The sequence below is a fragment of the Pan paniscus genome, chromosome 7, assembly GCF_029289425.2.
Source record: "Pan paniscus chromosome 7, NHGRI_mPanPan1-v2.0_pri, whole genome shotgun sequence".
NCBI lineage: Eukaryota > Metazoa > Chordata > Mammalia > Primates > Hominidae > Pan > Pan paniscus.
Window position 1 is genome coordinate 161,919,970 of NC_073256.2, and position 18,129 is coordinate 161,938,098.

The 18,129-nt window shown below is 63.0% G+C and overlaps 1 protein-coding gene across 3 annotated transcripts; it reads right to left on the bottom strand.

Moving 5' to 3' along the window:
- Positions 1-126: 126 nt before the first annotated feature.
- On the bottom strand, positions 127-16,320 carry TONSL (tonsoku like, DNA repair protein). Of its 3 annotated transcripts, none has more exons than XM_034966926.3 (26): positions 16,190-16,320; positions 15,980-16,075; positions 15,682-15,824; positions 14,939-15,122; positions 14,478-14,607; positions 14,042-14,213; positions 13,838-13,952; positions 12,766-12,911; positions 12,518-12,670; positions 12,151-12,276; positions 11,821-12,010; positions 10,453-10,535; positions 10,271-10,360; positions 8,822-8,894; positions 8,552-8,715; positions 8,354-8,477; positions 7,454-8,214; positions 7,270-7,346; positions 6,813-6,966; positions 6,122-6,200; positions 5,310-5,611; positions 4,920-5,091; positions 3,628-3,803; positions 2,434-2,507; positions 1,749-1,822; positions 127-682 (listed from the first exon to the last, which is right to left on the bottom strand). In XM_034966926.3, the coding sequence occupies exons 1-26, from the start codon at positions 16,212-16,214 to the stop codon at positions 489-491; spliced, it is 4,077 nt and encodes a 1,358-aa protein (XP_034822817.3). In that variant the 5' UTR covers positions 16,215-16,320; the 3' UTR covers positions 127-488. The 3 variants fall into 3 exon arrangements, with proteins under 3 accessions (XP_034822817.3, XP_003819465.4, XP_034822818.3); XM_003819417.5 differs by having other exon boundaries at positions 1,749-1,882; XM_034966927.3 differs by lacking the exons at positions 15,682-15,824; positions 15,980-16,075; positions 16,190-16,320 and adding an exon at positions 15,528-15,663 and having other exon boundaries at positions 1,749-1,882.
- Positions 16,321-18,129: the final 1,809 nt, after the last annotated feature.

The window sequence follows — 18,129 nt, forward strand, 5'->3', positions numbered from 1 at the left end:
GCCCGGGCTTCGGGCCATTCCCTCCAGCCGCGCAGCCCCCGGGACGTAACCGGCACAGCAGACTCGAAGGCCGGTCTTACCCCGCCCACCCGCCTGCCAGGCAGCCACGGGGAGGGAGGCAGCAGCTTCATTTATTTTATTTTATTTTTTTTTGAGACGGAGTCTCGGTCTGTCGCCCAGGCTGGACTGCAGGGGCGCGATCTCCGCTCACTGCAAGCTCCGCCTCCCGGGTTCACGCCATTCTCCTGCCTCAGCCTCCGGAGTAGCTGGGACTACAGGCGTCCGCCACCACGCCCGGCTAATTTTTGGTATTTTTGGCAGAGACGGGGTTTCACCATGTTAGCCAGGATGGTCTCGATCTCCTGACCTCGTGATCCGCCCGCCTGGGCCTCCCAAAGTGTTGGGATTACAGGCGTGAGCCACCACGCCCAGCCAGCAGCGTCGTTTATTAGGGGCTTCGGTGAGGGTGGGGAAAGGCGGCGCCGGGGTCAGAGGCGCCGAAAGAAGAGCTTGGAGCCGTGGTCCAGCGTGCACTCGCCGGCGCCCGGCCGACTGGGCTGCAGCTGGCGCAGGGCGTCCCTGTCCTCGGCGCAGAGGCGTCTGCTGCACAGCTGCAGTTCCCGGAGCTGCGCGGCTATCTTGTCCCACAGGCCCAGGCCCAGGGGACCCTGGACGGCGCAGCCTGCGGAGGGGAAGAGGGCAGACCTCAGCGCTGCGGGGGCCGGCGGCGTCCTGGTGCCCGCGGCAGGCTCCAGGGAACAAACTCGCTTTCGCTGAGGGCCCCAGGGCTGTAGCGAGGGGCAGTGGGCAGAGCTCAGGAGAGGCCCCATGACTCTCCAGGAAGGGGTGGGATCATCTGCACAGCCAGCGGTCAGACAGGAGGAAGGGTGGCTCCCTTCTTTACCTCTGACAGTGCCCGATCTCAAAGTCCATGCCTACACGTCAGTCTCCCCACCCATAAGAAGGACATAATGGGTCTGCTTGCAAATCTGTCCATCGTGGGCCTGAGTGGATCAAGAGAACACTAAGCTCAGGAATTCAGGGAGCTGGGTGGGAAGGTACAGATGCCAGGAACTGAGGTGTGGGGAAGGGGTCTCACACCAGCACTTGGGTGCCTTCCTGGAAAAGGCGGCCTGGCCCTGGGAGGTGAAGGGGAGGGGGCACAGGAAGAAAGCAGAGCCCCGCTTCGTGCACATTCACTTAAGCCCTCATCCCCTGGAGGGCACAGCCTGCCCCGGCCCCAGCGGGGCAAGCCAGGTCATCAAAGCCCTTCCTGGGGTTGTCTTCCAGACAGCTCAGGTTGGGGACTGCCCTGATGTGGCTCAAGAGAGAACAAGCTAAATCAGACCACAGCCTGGGCAGGGTTGTGTCAGAGGAGCCCCTGCCAGGAAGTAGGAGGGTCCCTTGGCAGCTTTCAACACCCTGACCTTGGGATCCCTTTTCCTGCCAGGGACAAGAAGAAAGTCCCTGTGGAACAGGGTCTTTCCTACCATAGTCTGCTCTGAAGGTTGGGTTGGAGAGACCAGAGGCAGAGACCCACCTCGCCCCCTAACCCATGGTTTTAGGAGCTGGGATCATGCCCCCTTTCTGTCACTGTCACTCTGCCCCCTGCTGCCCCAGCCTCATGGAGCCCAGCCTTGCTGCCTGGCTGGTAGCAGTGACAGCCCCTTAGGAGGAGGCACCTGGGCCTCAGGCAGGTCCCTGAAAAGGCTGAACATGGCAGGCGTGGCCACCATACCAGCACTCACCTGACAGGCCAAGGAAGCTAAGGCCTTGGGGCCGCTTTTGGAGGGTGGACAGGAGCTCTTCCAAGCTGGCACAGCTGATCTCAGGGTTGGCAGACAGATCCAGCGAGATGAGTGAAGGGCACAGAGAGAGACATCTGAGATAACATGGGAAGTGCAAAGGTTGGCTTCCAGAGAGGCTGTGCCCCAACACTAGGAAAGCTGCCCAGACAAATGCCAGCTCAGGGAGCCTCGGGCCAGACCCAGGGGCTCTGCCTCAGCCTGGCCCAGTAGCAGGTGGCCCTCTAGTGTTGGGGGTCCTTCCCAGGGGTCAGGGCCACAGTGGCCAGCTCTGGGTGTGCCTGGCCCAGCTTGGGCTCCTCTCAACACTCCCCAGAGAGCTGACTGAGGCTCCAGGTCATAAGAGCAGTGCCCTCATGTGGGCCGAGGCACAGGAATGACAAGGACACCCCCGGAGGAGTGCTCTCAAGAGCCACAGGCCCATGCTAAGAAAGAAGCCAGAGGGTAGTCTGCCTTCCAGGGCAGCCTGAGAGGCTGGTGGAAACCGAAGGAGCCAGGTCTTGGGATGTGCTGGGGAGGAGGAGCTGGTACCATTTCTGTGGCCCTTCTCCCATAGCCCAGCTCCCTTGGGGTCCAGAGCCGTGAGATCAGACCCCCAGGTCAGCAGGCAGCAGGGAAAGGGCGTTACCTGCACAGGTCTCTAACAGCCTTGTCCCCCAGGTGGTTTGCAGACAGGGTCAGGTGGGCTAGAGCACAGCCTTCCTGGACATGAGCAGAGGCCCAAGGGGGCCAAACAGAGTGGCGCACCTGCCCTGCCTGCTTCCCAGCAGGTGCACCACACCCAGGGGCCCAGAAGGGAGCAGAGTCCCCCATCAAGTTGGAGATCAGAAGGAAACACCTCTCCTGATGTGGGTCACACTCTGCACGTGATAGTGTGAAAATAATAGGGTCCCAGTTGTGCCTGGAAGACCCCCCCAGGAGAGAGCATCAGGGGCCCTAGTGTGCCCCTTGGGACCTTCCTGGCGGGGGGCAAGGCCACCCTGGGTCCCGGGTCCTATCTGGTGGGCAGGAATTCACAGCCTGAGATAGGCAGCTGTACAAAAGCATTCCCCCAGCTGTTTTTTTCTTTTTTTTTTTTTTGAGACAGAGTCTCGCTCTCTCGCCCAGGGTGGAGTGCGGTGGCACCATCTCAGCTCACTGCAAGCTCCGCCTCCCGGGTTCACGCTGTTCTCCTGCCTGTCTCCCAAGTAGCTGGGACTCCAGGAGCCCGTCACGACGCCCGGCTAATTTTTTGTATTTTTTAGTAGAGATGGTGTTTCACCATGTTAGCCAGGATGGTCTTGATCTCCTGACCTCGTGATCCGCCCGCCTCGGCCTCCCAAAGTGCTGGGATTACAGGCATAAGCTACCACGCCCAGCCTGTTTTTTTCTTTTTCTTTTTTTTGAGACGGAATCTCGCTCTGTCACCCAGGCTGGGTGCAATGGTGCGATCCAGGCTCACTGCAACCTCTGCCTCCCGGGTTCAACCAATTCTCTGCCTCAGCATCCCGAGTAGCTGGGATTACAGGCACCCGCCACCACGCCTGGGTAATTTTTGTATTTTTACTAGAGACAAGGTTTCACCATGTTGGCCAGGCTGCTTTTGAACTCCTGACCTTGTGATCCACCCCCCTCGGCCTCCCAAAGTACTGGGATTACAGGCGTGAGCCACCGTGCCTGGCCCCCCAGCTGTTTTTTTCTAAACCTCCAAACCTCTAACTCTCTCTGTAGAGCCCCTCAGCGAGTTCAGCCCGAATCTGGGGAGAGGTGAGCTCCTCCCAGCAACCCTGGGACCTTTGGCCTCTGAGGCTCAGTATTTTCTGGGTTCTTCCCCACCTCGTACCTTGGCCAGGTATCGGAATACAGGCTCCATGAGGTCCGCATCACCCTTGCCGGCTGCCACGGAGCTGAGCTCTAAGTGCAGGAGGATGCCAGCGGGCAGGCTCTGCAGGGTCCTGGCCAGGGCAGGGGCTCCCAGGGCGTTGTAGGACAGGGACAGGGTCTTCAGGTGCTCAGCATCTGCACCGGGGCCAGAATCCGTCAGCCCCACGTGGCCACAGCCCTGTACCCACCCCAAGTTCTGGGCCCAGAACCCTCAGGACCCCTTCGGGGAAACCACTACCGCAGTGCTCGCAGGGTGGGGTGGCAAGTGCAGAGGCAAAGGCTCTCGCCCAGGTTCTCCCAGCTGGGAGGGCGGGGCCAGACTTCCAAGCTCGGCTGCCCCCAGTTCTGGACAACTTGCCCTCTCCCACCCCACAACCACACGGTCCTGGGCCACATGCCTCTGCACGGTGGGGGTGCCAGGGGAGTGCACTGACCATTGTTGCCCCCCTTACACTCCCCCACCCCTGGATGACACCCAATTCCCAGCCTCTTGGCACTGGGACCCCAGTCTCTGCAGCCTGAGTGGGCTCAGTGGAACTGCCTCAGGCGAACAGCACTCAGCTGGCGAGCACGGGATGGGGACCACAAGACACTAGCTGCCCGGACTCTGCTCTCGGTGTGTCCTGCGGGGGTCAGCCTGGCTGGGTGGGCACCAGACGCCCCTCGGAGGCAGACCCTGTACCCACACATCCATCTATTGCTCCCAGGTGCCAGGCCCTCCCAGAGAGCCAGGTCTGGCATCCCAGGCCCCTAGACGTTGTTTGTTTCGTTTTTTTGACACGGAGTCTTGCTCTGTCGCCCAGGCTGGAGTGCAATGGCGCGATCTCGGCTCACTGCAAGCTCCGCTTCCCGGGTTCACGCCATTCTCCTGCCTCAGCCTCCTGCGTAGCTGGGACTACAGGTGCCGGCTAATTGTATTTTTAATAGAGACAGGGTTTCACCGTGTTAGCCAGGATGGTCTCGATCTCCTGACCTCGTGATCTGCCCGCCTTGGCCTCCCAAAGTGCTGGGATTACAGGCGTGAGCCACTGCGCCCGGCCTAGACGTTTTTTCTTAAGGGATGGGGTCTCACTATGTGAGCCAGGCTTTCCTGGAACTCTTGGCTCAAGCGATACTCCCGCCTCAGCCTCTCAAGTAGCTGGGACCACAGGTGTTGCCCCTGTGTGCCCAGCCCGGGCCCCCTCTGAAAGTCCTCGAAACCCTCAATGCCCCAGGGCTAGGGAGTGGACAGGGAGTGCCTGGTCAGCTCACCTTGGAAAGCACTACCCAGTGCTGTCTGGTGGCTCGGAAAGAAGCTGGGGCCGAAGCCACACGCCTGCAGGCGCAGGGTGCTGAGTAAGGGGCAGGCGCGCAGGAGGGAGGCCAGGGACTGGCCACAGCCGTCCCCCAGGGGGTTCATGCTTAAGTCCAGCTCCTCCAAACTCTGTGGAAGACACAGGCTGGCAGTGAGCCCCCAGCAGTCCCATGGACAGGGTCCCCCTTGGGGCTTGGCTTGGCAGTCTCTTCCCCACCTTGCCTGGCATAGCCTATTATAGCCGGGCACTGGCTGGCTCTCCCAACTGCCCTAGACCACCCAGGGACCTGCAGAATGGGAACCCCGACTCCCCGCTGTTGAGGGCCTGCTGCTCTCTGTGCCTATACCTGCAAGGTGGCTTGGCCTGGGAGCCCCATGGCAAGCTGGCGCAGGCCTTCGGGACCCAGGTGATTGGAGGAGAGGTCAAGGAGGGCCAGGCTGGGCATGGTGCCCAGGGCAGCCACCAGCTCAGCCACACACTTGTCCCCCAGCCGGTTCCCTGCCAGGCGCAGCTCCCGGAGTGCTGTGTGCAGCTTGAGGGCCCGCAGCAGGGGTGTAAGCTGGGCCTGGTCCAGGGCCAGGGAGCAGGCGCTGAATGAGAGGCCCAAGCCCTGGAGCTCCACAGCCTGCAGCACCTGTTGGTGCTCCCCTGCGGGAGGGATGTGATGTCACCAGGGTAAGGCCGGCCCTTTCGGCCCTCTGAATCCCAGAGGGCAAACCAGGCAGCCCCTTTTCAACAGCCCCAGGGGTCACCCACTCGCACATGCCTGGGGGTCTAGCACTGTGAGGCCCTGGGGGCCGGGGTGGGTCTGCAGCACCCTGAGCTCCACCAGTCACTGCCAGATTCCACACCCCCCGGGACACGCTTTCTGGGAAGCTTCCCCGGCAGCTCCCAGCCCATGCGAGGCCCTCCTCCTTGGGTTTGACTTTCCAGGCTTTCGGCTGCTTTTTGCCATCTCCCCGTCAGCAGATCATGGGGGCTGAGGGCTGTCCTCTCCCTGCCACCCACACATCCAAGTGCAGGACACAGCACCCACCAGGCTGGGGGAGGTGCACCCCAAAACACCCGAGGCCCAGGAATGAACCGGGCTGGTGGAGCCTGTGTGCCCAACCCCCTTGCATGACCTCACCCAGAAACTGCAGCTCTCCTGGCCCTCACCTTGCCCCAGGCTCTGGCAGGCCCTGCGGTAGCGGTCAGTCAACGGGGGCAGGTCCCACGAAGTCACCTCAGCCAACACCTGGAAGGCACCGTCATGAGCCACCTGGGGGCTCCCCCGGCTCACCTCGTCATTGCTCTGCAGCCATGAGCCACCCAGGGGCTCCCGGTGCCTGAGGCCCGGGCTCCCCTCCCCCCTGCGGCTCACCTCGTCATTGCCCTGCAGCCATGAGCCACCCGGGGGCTCCCGGTGCCTGAGGTCCTGGCTCCCCTCCCCCCTGCAGCTCACCTCGTCATTGCTCTGCAGCCATGAGCCACCCGGGGGCTCCCGGTGCCTGAGGTCCTGGCTCCCCTCCCCCCTGCGGCTCACCTCGTCTTGCTCTGCAGCCATGAGCCACCCGGGGGCTCCCGGTGCCTGAGGCCCTGGCTCCCCTCCCCCCTGCGGCTCACCTCGTCATTGCCCTGCAGCCATGAGCCACCTGGGGGCTCCCGGTGCCTGAGGCCCTGGCTCCCCTCCCCCCTGCGGCTCACCTCGTCATTGCCCTGCAGCCATGAGCCACCCGGGGGCTCCCGGTGCCTGAGGTCCTGGCTCCCCTCCCCGCTGCGGCTCACCTCGTCATTGCTCTGCAGCCATGAGCCACCCGGGGGCTCCCGGTGCCTGAGGCCCTGGCTCCCCCTCCGCTCTGCGGCTCACCTCGTCATTGCTCTGCAGCACGTCAGGGATGAGGTCCTGGGGGGCCAGCAGGGCCCCCTCTTTCCGTAGGGTGAGCCTGGGCAGCAGCCCGCAGGTCTGGTAGTAGCGCTGGGCCGCCTGCTCGGCCAGCCAGGCCACAGAGTGGGTGTCACTGCTGCAGGGACAGAGGCGCTGCTGCTGCTGCCTGCACACAGCCGGGGTGATGCCCCAGGAACCCGCCATCCCTGCCCAGGGCCAGAAGCCCCCTCAGCTGCTTCTCCCATTCCCAGGTAGCCGGCCCCTCCTCTCCCTGCAGCCCAGCACACCACCAGCCCCTCTGCTATTCCTGGGGGCCACAGGGTCCTCCTGGAACACACCAGGGAGCCCTCGTCACACGCCCCACCCTGACGTGCAAACACGAGCACCCTGGCATGGAGCTGCACAGGTGGGCTGCGGGGTAGGGCAGGCGATGCCTCACCTGTGTGGGACAGGGATGAGGAAGAGATGATCCTGAACTTGAACTCGAACCCGGATGGGAGGGGGCAGGGCCGGACCCTGGCAGGTGAAGGCAGCAGGGCTGAGTCAGGAGCCACAGTGGGCTCCACCCTACACCTGCCTGCCCGGAGTGGGGAGAGGGCTCTGCTCCAGGTCTGCATACCCACCAAGGGCTGGCCTGCCGCAGAGCTGTCCCCACTGGGCTCTGAGACCCTGGGGGTGCTGGGGCTCCCTGGAGGTTCTGAAGCCAGGCTGCCGGGCCCTGCGTTAACTGGCGCGCTGCAACTCTGCATGCAGGTCAGGCGGACCTGCTTGGCTCGGGCACGGGGCCTGCTCTCCTCACTGTCCGACCCAGAGGTCCTACTGGGCCTGCGGTTGTCGCCAGTGCCCCGGGGGCGGGGCCGGCGGCTGCGGGTCAGGGGCATGTCCAGCTCCAACCAGTCCCCGGCCAGGCACTCCTCCTCCGGGGTGAGCGCTGCCTGGGGGGCAAGGGCTTTGCTGTGGCCCCGCGGTGGGCCAGGCCCCAGCCGGCTCCAAGCACTGCCCACAGCCCGGATGGCTGCCTGGTAGGCTGCCCGGCTGGTGCTGGCTGTGGCTGCTTCCCTGTTGCTTTCGGGGCCAGGCGTCCAGGCCGCCACCCGTTGTGCTGTGGCCGAGCACCGAGGCCTCTTCTGGGACGGCCGTGCGGGGCCTGCGCTGTCCTCGCCTTCTGAGCTGCTGCTGCTGCTGGCTGGCCCATGCCTGCTCCTCCGAGGCCTGGCCATGGCTGGTGCCGCCTGCCCTGGGGAGACCCTGACATGGGCCTGAGAGGCCTCTGGGAGTCTAGTGCTATTAGAGGGGGGTTCTGGGCAGGGGCTCAAAGGAGGAGAGGTCTCGGGGTCAAACAGAAGGCTGCTTGGGGTGTGGAAGGCCTGGGAGCTGTGGGGATCTGTGGGAGAGAGAATGCGTGTTGAGGCAGGGGCCCGGCACCTCCCGCTCCACCTGTGATGGAGCATCTCCCGAAATCAGGGCCCGGGGACTCTCAGCGTAGGCACAGCAACCCCAGGGACAAGGGACGCCCTGCTTGCCTTGGCCCGAGGCAGCCGCCTGGAGCAGCATCTCCACGGCCCTGGCCTTCTGCCGCGTCTCCAGGTCCAGGTCCCTGCGGTACAGCTTCACCCACTGCTGCAGCGTCTCCAGCGGGCTGAGGCCCTGTGTGGCATCAGTTGAGCAGGGGCACAGAGCCCCCATAACCTCGCCCTTGCCCTCTGCCCCACCAGGCTCACCTTTCGAGTGCGGAGGGTGACGGACGCCCCCCGTTCAAGCAGCAGCTCAGCCACCTCGAAGTGGCCACAGTTGAGGGCATCGTGGAGGGGGGTGATGCCTTCGCAGCCCTGGCCACCCGGGTCGTCCACTGCGGCCCCATGGTCCAGCAGGAAGCGGACAATTTCTGCAGACCAGGAGACGTGAGCCCAGCTCCCGATGCCCCGCCGGGACTGACTCTTCACCCCACGTGTCCACCAAGGTGCGCCAGGCTCCTTCTGTGCCTTGCTCACCTAGATGCCCGTAGTTGCAGGCCTCGTGCAGAGGTGTCCAGCCACAGTAGTCCCGAGGGTTCAGGGGGTGGCCCTGTGACCAAGGACAGGAAGGAGCCTGGCCCTGTGTACCTCACAGCCTGGCCCCAGCCCCGTGAGCTCTGCAGCCTGAGCTGAGCCCAGGGCCTCAGTCTTAGAGCCCAGAGCAAGTCCGTGGCCCTGCCCTCTCCTCCTCCGGCCTAGGTGTCACCAGTGAAGGACATGCTTCCCCCTGAGACAGGTGGACCAGCCACAGCATATCCTCCAGCCTCTGTGCCTGCCCGGTCCCCTTGTGGGGAGACAGTGCACCTGGTCACAGGGGCATGAGGCAGGCGGGGCGGGAAGGTGCCCAGATCTCAGCCCATGGGCTAGCCCCCATCCTGGCCAGGCTGACCAACTTAGCTGTAACACAGATGCATACCACACAGCAGGTACCCCATTTTTTTTTTTTGAGACCAGCCAGGCTGGTCTCAAGCTCCTGACCTCGTGATCTGCCCACCTTGGCCTCCCAAAGTGCTGGGATTACAGGTATGAACCACCGCGCCCAGCCTGGGCACCCCATTTTTTTGTGTTTTTTTTTTGAGACAGAGTCTCGCTCTGTCACCCAAGCTGGAGTGCAGCGGTGCAATCTCATCTCACTGCAACCTCCGCCTCCCAGGTTCAAGCGATTCTCCTGCCTCAGCCTCCCGAGTAGCTGGGACTACAGGTGTGCGCCACCATACCCAGCTAATATTTTTGTGTTTTTAGTAGAGACAGGGTTTCACCATGTTAGCCAGACTGGTCTCAAACTCCTGACCTCAGGCAATCCGCCCGCCTCAGCCTCCCAAAGTGCTAGGATTATAGACATAAGCCACTGTACCCGGCCTGTGGCTTTTCTTCTGAGACAGGGTCTTGCTCTGTCACACAGGTTGGAGTGCAGTGGCAAGATCATGGCTCACTGCAGCCTCCACGTCCTAGGCTCAAGCAACCCTCCCACCTCAACCTCCAAAGCAGCTGAGACTACAGGCACACGCCACCACATCCACCTAATTTTTAAATTTCTTGGAGACAAGGTCTCGCCAGGTTGCCCAGGCTGGTCTCGAACTCCTGGGCTCATGTGATCTGCCTGCCTTGGCATCCCAAAGTGCTGGGATTACAGGCATAAGCCACCCCGCGCAGCCTCTGCTTTTTAAATTTTTTTGAAACAGGGTCTCACTGTGTTGCCCAGGCTGGAGTGCAGTGGCATGATCACGACTCCTGCAGCCTCAATCTCCCTCCCAGGATCAAGTGATCCTCCTGCCTCTAGGACCACAGGCAAGTGCCCCCATGCTTGCTAAGGAGCCCCATTTTGCAGATGAGGAAGTTGAGAGTTACAGAGATCAGGGGATCCGGCACAAACGCACAGCTCCTCCATGCTAGGCAGCCTGTCCCATGTCCCAGAGCGGGGCCCACCTGCCTCACAAGGTCCTGGACGCGGCGCAGCTGGCCCTCGATGCAGGCTCGGTGCAGCAGGGTCTCCCCCATGTCGTTTCGCCGGTTCCACTGTGGGCACAGCCAAGCCAGCACAGGGCAGGGGCGTGAGTTGCTGGCAGAGCTGCTGAGCGGGGTGGGTGGGGGCAGGGCACTGTCCTCACCTTGCTCCCCTTCCGCCGGCCCAGGTGGCCCTGAAGCTCCTCGTCCTCCTCCAGCTGCGGGGTCAGGCCATCGGCGTCGTCCTCTGGAACACAGCCAAGCCCACCCCAGGGGAGTCCGTGGGAGGTGAAGGTTAGCAGCCCCCACCCTGCTGCAAGCTCCCCAAACTCCCAGGTACAAAGGAGCCAGAGACGGGAGGGCTGAGCTCTGAGGCTGCTGGGCTCTGGGGGCTCCTCAGCAATGGTCCCAGCGCTGCCTCCATGTCTACCTGACCCTGCTGGGACCCTGCTCCTGCCCACCATCCCTCTGCCCACTTGAGACACACCCCTGAGCTTTCTGCCCTAACCCACGCCTGGCCCTCCCACAGAAGGCCTGCCCGAGGCCCCATCTATCCATGCGCCAGCCACTCATCCCCACACCCAGACCGGCTTGTGAGCCAGTCTTCCTCCATCCCACGCCTTATCCACCCCCATCTCCTGAGCTGTGTCGTCAGGCCAGGTCAGCCCTGGAGCCTGGGTGTCCTGCACCTTGCAGCCTCCACCCTGCCTAGGCAGCAGACACACCCGCCTCCGTCCCTGCTTCGGGTGACCCCTCATCACCACGCCCTTCACACCCTGCCAGCTGCCTCTGGGTCTTTCCGCAGCTCCTCACTGTGCCCACCAGCTGAGCAGCATTCCCCAAAATTCTAGATCCTGATCCACCTCCCCCCAGCAACCAACCTGGCAAGGCCCCAACTTCCCACAGCTGCCTGGCCACTCAGGGTTCTAACGACGCCCTCGAGTTCAGAGCTGAAGTCAGAGCCTTCCCTGGAACACCCCCCAACAGGCCTCACGGACAGGCTCCTGCCACCCACCACTCAGTCAGAAACCAGCCTCCCGGCTACCCGCTAACCCCGCTCTCAGCCCTCTCTCCCTGCACCACGGCCAAGATGGCTTCAGTCCAAGCCCCGCTCCAGCCAGTCCCTCATGCCTGCCCTCCGTGCAGCTGATGTCGCCAGCCTCTGGAGGAAACCCAAGCCTGCTCTGGAGGGTTTCAGGAAGGTGCTCAGCTCTTGCAGAGGCAGCCGGGGCTCTTCAAAGTGCACCGTCTCACCCCCAGCCCCAAATGGCACGTGCCTCTCTAATGGGACCATGCCCCAGCTGACACTCACTCGACTCCCAACCACTGTCTCCTCCAGGAGGCCAAGGCCGCCCCAGGCTCCCTGCGGGTCACCACCTTCTCTGTCCAGTTCCGGGAAAGCACTGGCCGTCCTGCCTGCCTGTGACTGTTCCTGCTACAGCCCTAAGCAGGCTCCACAGCAGCACAGCCCACCCCTCTCCAGCCCGGCCCAGAGCAGGCCCAGGGAAATGCAAGGTGCCGCTGGCCCTCACCACTCTCTGAGAGCTCCACCTCGCCGGCCTCCAGGGCTTCGCTCTCCGCTGTGGCTGCCGCCTCCTCCGCCTCCTCCTCCTCATCTTCATCTTCAGCTACACTGAGCTCCCGTAGTCTGGTTTCGGTCTCAGGGGCCTCCTGGGGCTGCAGCCTCAGCTGCACGGTATGGAGATGCTGCAAGACCTGCCTCTGAGGAGCAGAGGGATGCTCAGCTCAGGACTGGGGGCTGTGGACGCAGAGAAAGATGGGGATGGGGCACAAGGGGCAGGCAGGCTGCAACGAAGCTGGGCTCATTGGGGAGCCGGTGTGGGTGGGATGGGCTCTTGCACCTGCAGCTGGGGACGCTGGGCCTGCTGGGCACAGCTGAGCGCTTTCTGGAAGCACGGGGCCAGCAGCTCGTAGGCATCGCCGGCCTCCTCGCGAGACAGTGCAATGTTCAGCCAGGTCTTGGCCTCCTGGAGCAGGAGGAAGGACAGGGTCGGGGGCTGCCGCTCTCTGCGTCCAACGGGCCCCAGTCAAGCTTGCCCGGCTGCCCACACAAAATGGGGGCCCAGCCTCCCAGCTGCCGAGGGTGGATGGTCCTAGGAAGGAGCTGCCCGTCCAGTAAGGACACCTGTCCATGGCCACCCTGAGAACGGCACTCCTGAGGCAGAGACATGGGTGAACCTGCATTCGGGCGGGGAGCAAGGGTTTCACCTCCAGCACGTTGCCGCTGCGCAGCCTCAGTTCCTCCTCATAGTGGCGCACGGCCCCATGGTGGTCCTTCATGTCTCCCAGTGTGGTGGCCAGGGACACGTGGATGATGGCCCGCTCGGCACCCGGTCTGTCCAGCAGCTCAGCAAAACGCAACTGGGGGCAGTGCCAGTGAGGCCAGGGGCTGCCACCCTGGCCAGGCCTCGTCAACCTCACTGGCCCTTCCCTCCCACCCAGCCGGGGCCACACACCTGCTTCTGGTAAGCCTCAGCTGCCCTGGGAAAGTCTCCTGCCTTGGAGAAGAGGTCCCCTAGCTGCTCACAGATGACCATGGCACCCTGAGGGTCTCTGCCCTCGGCCTCTTCCAGCTGTTGCTGCAGCCGGACCACTGCCAGCACTGCCGGGAAGAGGTTCATGCAGGGGGGCAGCACAGGGGGCCCTGACCCCAGCTCTACCACCTGCAAGCTGTGAGCCCTGTGGTGGCCCCCCCACCCTCTCCACACCTCTGCCTGCCTGTTGGTGTGGGGGTTAATAGCAGGGTCTATCTTGGGGACTGGTCTCAAGGGTCACAAGAACTAACACACTTAAAAACTCGGGGCCAGGTACAGTGGCTCACGCCTGTAATCCTAGGACTTTGGGAGGCCGAGGCGGGCAGATCATGAGGTCAGGAGATCGAGACCATCCTGGCTAACATGGTGAAACCTCGTCTCTACTAAAAATACAAAAAATTAGCCGGGTGTGGTGGCGGGCACCTGTAGTCCCAGCTACTCGGGAGGCTGAGGCAGGAGAATGGCATGAACCCGGGAAGCAAAGCTTGCAGTGAGCCGAGATCATGCCACTGCACTCCAGCCTGGGCGACAGAGTGAGACTCTGTCTCAAGAAAAAAAACAACACAACATGGATGGTGCCTGGCTCAAGGTAAGGGCTGACTGCTGCCAGCCTCCAGTGGTGGTCTCTGCCATCAGCACTCCTGGACCACACGCATGCCATCCCCTCTCCCACCCTGGGAGGCTAGGGGTACAACTACTGTCTCCAGTTTGCCAATGAAGATGGTGGCTGCGAAATAAAAACCCAGCTGGTCTCCTGGCCACCCTTTCATTGCCCCTGACACACTGTGTTGAGCTCAGAGAAAAAAGGGGGTCTTCTCCTGTCAGGAAGTAGGGGTACCTGCCCCTCTTGCTGAAGCTGCTGCCTCCAAGGACAGGTGCTCAGGCCTCCTCTGTGAGGGAGAGAGCCCTGTACACACCTGGCGGGACTCCACCCCGCCCCCAGGCTCACCCCTGCACACACCTCCCAGGGCCCCATTCGGACCCCCAGGCTCACCATGCTGGAGGTTCTGACAGATGGCTGCCCTCTGCACAGGCTTCTGGGAGCCCAGCCTGTAGGCCTTCTTCAGGGCTCGCTTGGCAGCCAAAAAGTCTCCCAGGTCTTGGAGGACCTGGAGAGCAAAGGACAGCAAAGGTTTTGCAGAATCCCCAAGGCCCGAATCTACGAGAGCCTGAGCTCGGAGCCACGCACAGCGGGTACCTGTGCAATAGCCACGCAGCACTCGCTCTCCATGAACCGCTTCCTCATGGTGTGCGCACACTCCCGGGCACCCTCCAAGCAGCGCATAGCCTGGGAGTGCTGGCCCGCGCGCCAGTGGATGGTGCCCAGGTTGTAGCGGGCACGGAATAGGTCCTCGTAAAGGTGGTTCTGCCTGCAGAGGGGTGACGACCACTGAGCACCCAGGAGTGTCCATGACAGCTGCTGATGCCACACGGGCCCCAGCCCTGCCATGCTGTGGTCTCAGGGCCCTAACCATGCCTGGCCTTCTCCCAGTGTGCGGCACAGGTGTGAGAGGTGGGGGGATGAGGCCCAGCCAGACTGCTGTCTCAGGAGGACCCTGGGAAAAATACTCCCCTAACTACTTCCTCCAGGAACAAGGGACTCCACTCCCTCCTGGGGCGGGGCAGGGCCTTACTCCGCAAGGAAGATGCTCTTCCTGAAGTAATCATTGCACAGGGCTGTCTGCTGCAGGCTCTCAAAGGTGAGGCCCAGGTTGAGGTAGAGGCGGGTCCTCATCTCATTCAGCTCCCCCTGGGCCAGTGTCCCTGGAAGATACCCCCCCAAACACTCAGCCACTTCCTCCCCACATGGGGTTTCCAGCTTTGGGCCCCATTTGGGGCCTGTGCAGTGCCTCTCCTACCCCCTCCCTCCTCCCGAGGTGGGTGCAAGTGTCCTGCTGCAGATGGAGCACAGAGTGGATAAAGAGCTGACGATCTCCAGGGGAAAGGTTGAGCGGGGCATGCACCCCTCACACAAGAGCCCTGCAAAGGGAGGGCTCCAGAAGACGGGATTGCCCAAGGAGGCTGCGGGGGTGCTGGGCTGCAGCCTCTTCGGCCCGAAGTTCAGGAGGCAGAAAACGCGGAGGGGTCTGCCCACCCTCCAGCTCCTCATCCACAATAGCCAAGCTCTTCTCAAAGGCAGCCTGTGCCTGCAGCAAAGCATCCCTCGACTGGCAGTGGTCATAGATGTCCAGGTGGGTGCGGCCGATGGTGGCCCAGGCCCTCTGCAGCTCCGTGTGGTTGCGCAGGGAATGTGCCAGCTCCAGGTACTGGTGCTGGTGCTGAGTGTGGAAGGAAGTCACTGCTGTGAGCCGACTCTGCCTCAAGCAAACCGGCACCGCCAGATTCCCAGAGACCCTGTTCTTGCTAAGGAAAGAGCCTGCTCCCCCTAACCCCCACAGAGCAGGCCAAGGCCAGACACATGCCCCTCCTCTGCATGCCAAGGGCTCTCTGTGGTGACAGTGGCTTCACGCTGTATGCAGCCAACGCTGTCACGTGGGGAGGGGCGGCTGGGAGTTGGCGGGGGGTTGCAGTCCTGCCTCCAGCAGCCAGGGTCAGGGAGAACTTTTGGGATGGGGCCTGACCTCCCCCAACACAAACACAGCTAAAATAACGTTCAGTAATGGTTTCTGGTGCCAGGAAACCTACTCCTGCCCCAGTCCCAGGAAAGGCTGTGGGGTTCCCACCGGAGGACTGGCCCGGGGCGGTGAAGGCAAGGCTGCGTCAGGTCAGGTGTCCCCTCCAGCCCGAGGCTCCTGACGGCGAAGACCAGGCCTCCCTCCTCAGAAAAGGGCTCCAGAGGCTGACCGGGCTGGACGAGGCCAGTGAGGGCGCCCGCACCTGCAAGGCAGCCGGGTAGTCCTCCATCTCGGCCAGGCGCTCTCCGATCTTGCGGTGGGCCACGGCACAGCCCAGAGGGTCGTCAGCGCGCTCCCGAAGCTGCAGCTCCTGCCAGTGTTGCTCCAGAGCCTCGGCGTAGCGGCCTAGGCGGGGGCACAGCACGGCCTGGCAGGCGTCGCGGGTGCGAGGGCGGCCCTGGGGCGGCGTCTGCCGGAAGAGCCCGTCGCCCCCCGGCCCCCGATCCCGGCCCGGGCCCGGGCCCCGGCCCTGCCTCCCGCCTCCTGGTCCCGGCGCTCACCATGGCCGGCCAGGAGCTCCCCCAGCTGGTGGCACAGCGCGGCCTCTTCGCGCAGCTGCCCGGCCCTCTGCGCCTTGGCTTTCGCCTTGCTCAGCTCTGTGGGAGGAAGAGGAGGGCTGGGCCTCCGCGGCGGGGTCCGGGGCCGGGGCCGAGTCCCAAGCCCTCCCCAGCCTCCGCGCCCCCGGAGGAAGGGGTCCCCGAGGGACTTACGGCGAAGCTCGCGCTCCAGGCTCATGCTCGGATCGCCGCGGGATCCGGACTTCCCGCGCTGCACCGCGGCCCCGCCCCTCGCCGCCGACACGCAGGCCCCGCCCCTCGACGGCGGCGGCGGGCGCGGGGCATTCCGGGAAGTACGGTCGGCCCGCCCGCGGCATCTTCGGAGTTCTCGTGCGGGAGGAGCTGGGGCGGGGTGGCGGCGACAACTGGGGCGTCCCACCCTAGGGGCCGTCTTCCCGGACGCCGGGTTGGCCCGCGCGTGGAGCCCTCTGCCCGGCCCGGGGAGTGCCTGGTGGGGACCCCGTTCCTCCTCGCAGGCGGCGGGGACGCGGGAGGCCGGGGGCCCGGAGCCAGCCCGTCCGGGGTCGCAGCGCGCCCTGGGTGGGGTCTTCTGGGCTGCAGCCCCCGTGCCGCCCGCGCTACTCATGGTGGACGAGCTGTGCCGCCGCCCCAATTCCTCCCGAAATTCACACACACAGCCTGCTCACAGGCGCAACTATTAAAAACGAACGTAGTGTCCAGATAGACTGACGATAAATTCACGAGCATTTGGCTGTGGGGACGTAATAAGGCGTCAGGCGCGCTCCTCCTCCGCAGAACGCAGCTGGGTCACATTTGGGGACTCGGCCCCAAGGACTGTTTTGGGAGGGGAATATGCTTTCCATCGTGAACAAGTACTGTTTCAGCAATGTGTATGCCAGCTGTATTCTCGGAAGAGTCAGTGAACCTGTGCTTCAGCTGCAGAAGTAGCCCGGGCACAGTGGCCCGCACTGTAATCCGAGCGCTATGGGAGGCCCGGTCAGGAGGATCGCTTGAGCCTAGCAGTACGAGACCAGCCTGGGCAACATAGTGAGGCCCCATCTTTTGTGTGTGTGTATGTGTGAGACGGAGTCTCGTTCTGTCACCCAGGCTGGCGTGCAATGGTGTGATCTCGGCTCACCACAACCTCCGCCTCCCGAGTTCAAGCGATTTTCCTGCCTCAGCCTTCCAAGTAGCTGGGACTACAGGCGCGTGCCAGCATGCCCGGCTAATTTTTGCATTTTAGTAGAGACAGGGTTTCACCATGCTGGCCAGGCTGGTTTCAAACTCCTGACCTTGTGATCCGCCCACCTCGGCCTCCCAAAGTGCTGGTATTACAGGTGTAAGCCACCATGCCCAGCCCGATACCCCATCTTTATTTAAAAAAAAGAAAGGGAGGGAGGGAGGAAAAGAAAGAAAGGAAAAAAGAGAGGGCCGGGCGCAGTGGCTCACCCCTGTAATCCCAGCACTTTGGGAGGCTGAGGCAGGCAGATCATGAGGTCAGTGGATCGAGACCATCCTGGCTAACACGGTGAAACCCCATCTCTACTAAAAATACAAAAAATTAGCCGGGCGTGGTGGCGGGTGTCTGTAGTCCCAGCTACTGGGGAGGCTGAGGCAGGAGAATGGTGTGAACCCGGGAGGCAGAGCTTGCAATGAGCGGAGATGGCGCCACTGCACTCCAGCCTGGGCAACAGAGCGAGACTCTGTCTCAAAAAAAAAGGAAGAAAGAGAGAAAACAACTGCAAAATTATGTCTAGAATCCTGTGACATGGGGCACCCAGGCCTCTAAAATACCCTTGCTATCCCCCATTACCTTGAGGACCAAACACCTGCCATGCCTTGGGTATCTGACTCCTGGCTACACAGCACACCCAGCACTGCACTCGGGTGCAGTGGCTGGTTTCCCAGAGGCCCCAGAGGAGGCTGGGTGCACAGAGTCCAACTGAGGAGCCTCAGGAGTGGAAGATAGATGAGTTAATTTCCATCGTAATTACAGCAAGTCATTGGGCAAAACTCAGCCAGAGAGGTCTGTTGGGGAGAGAGTGGTGTGATGCACTGACAGGTCCCTGGGTCCAGTAAAGGCTGCTGGAGCCCTCCTCAGGCTGACGGCAGAGCGCTGGCCTCCTGGCGTG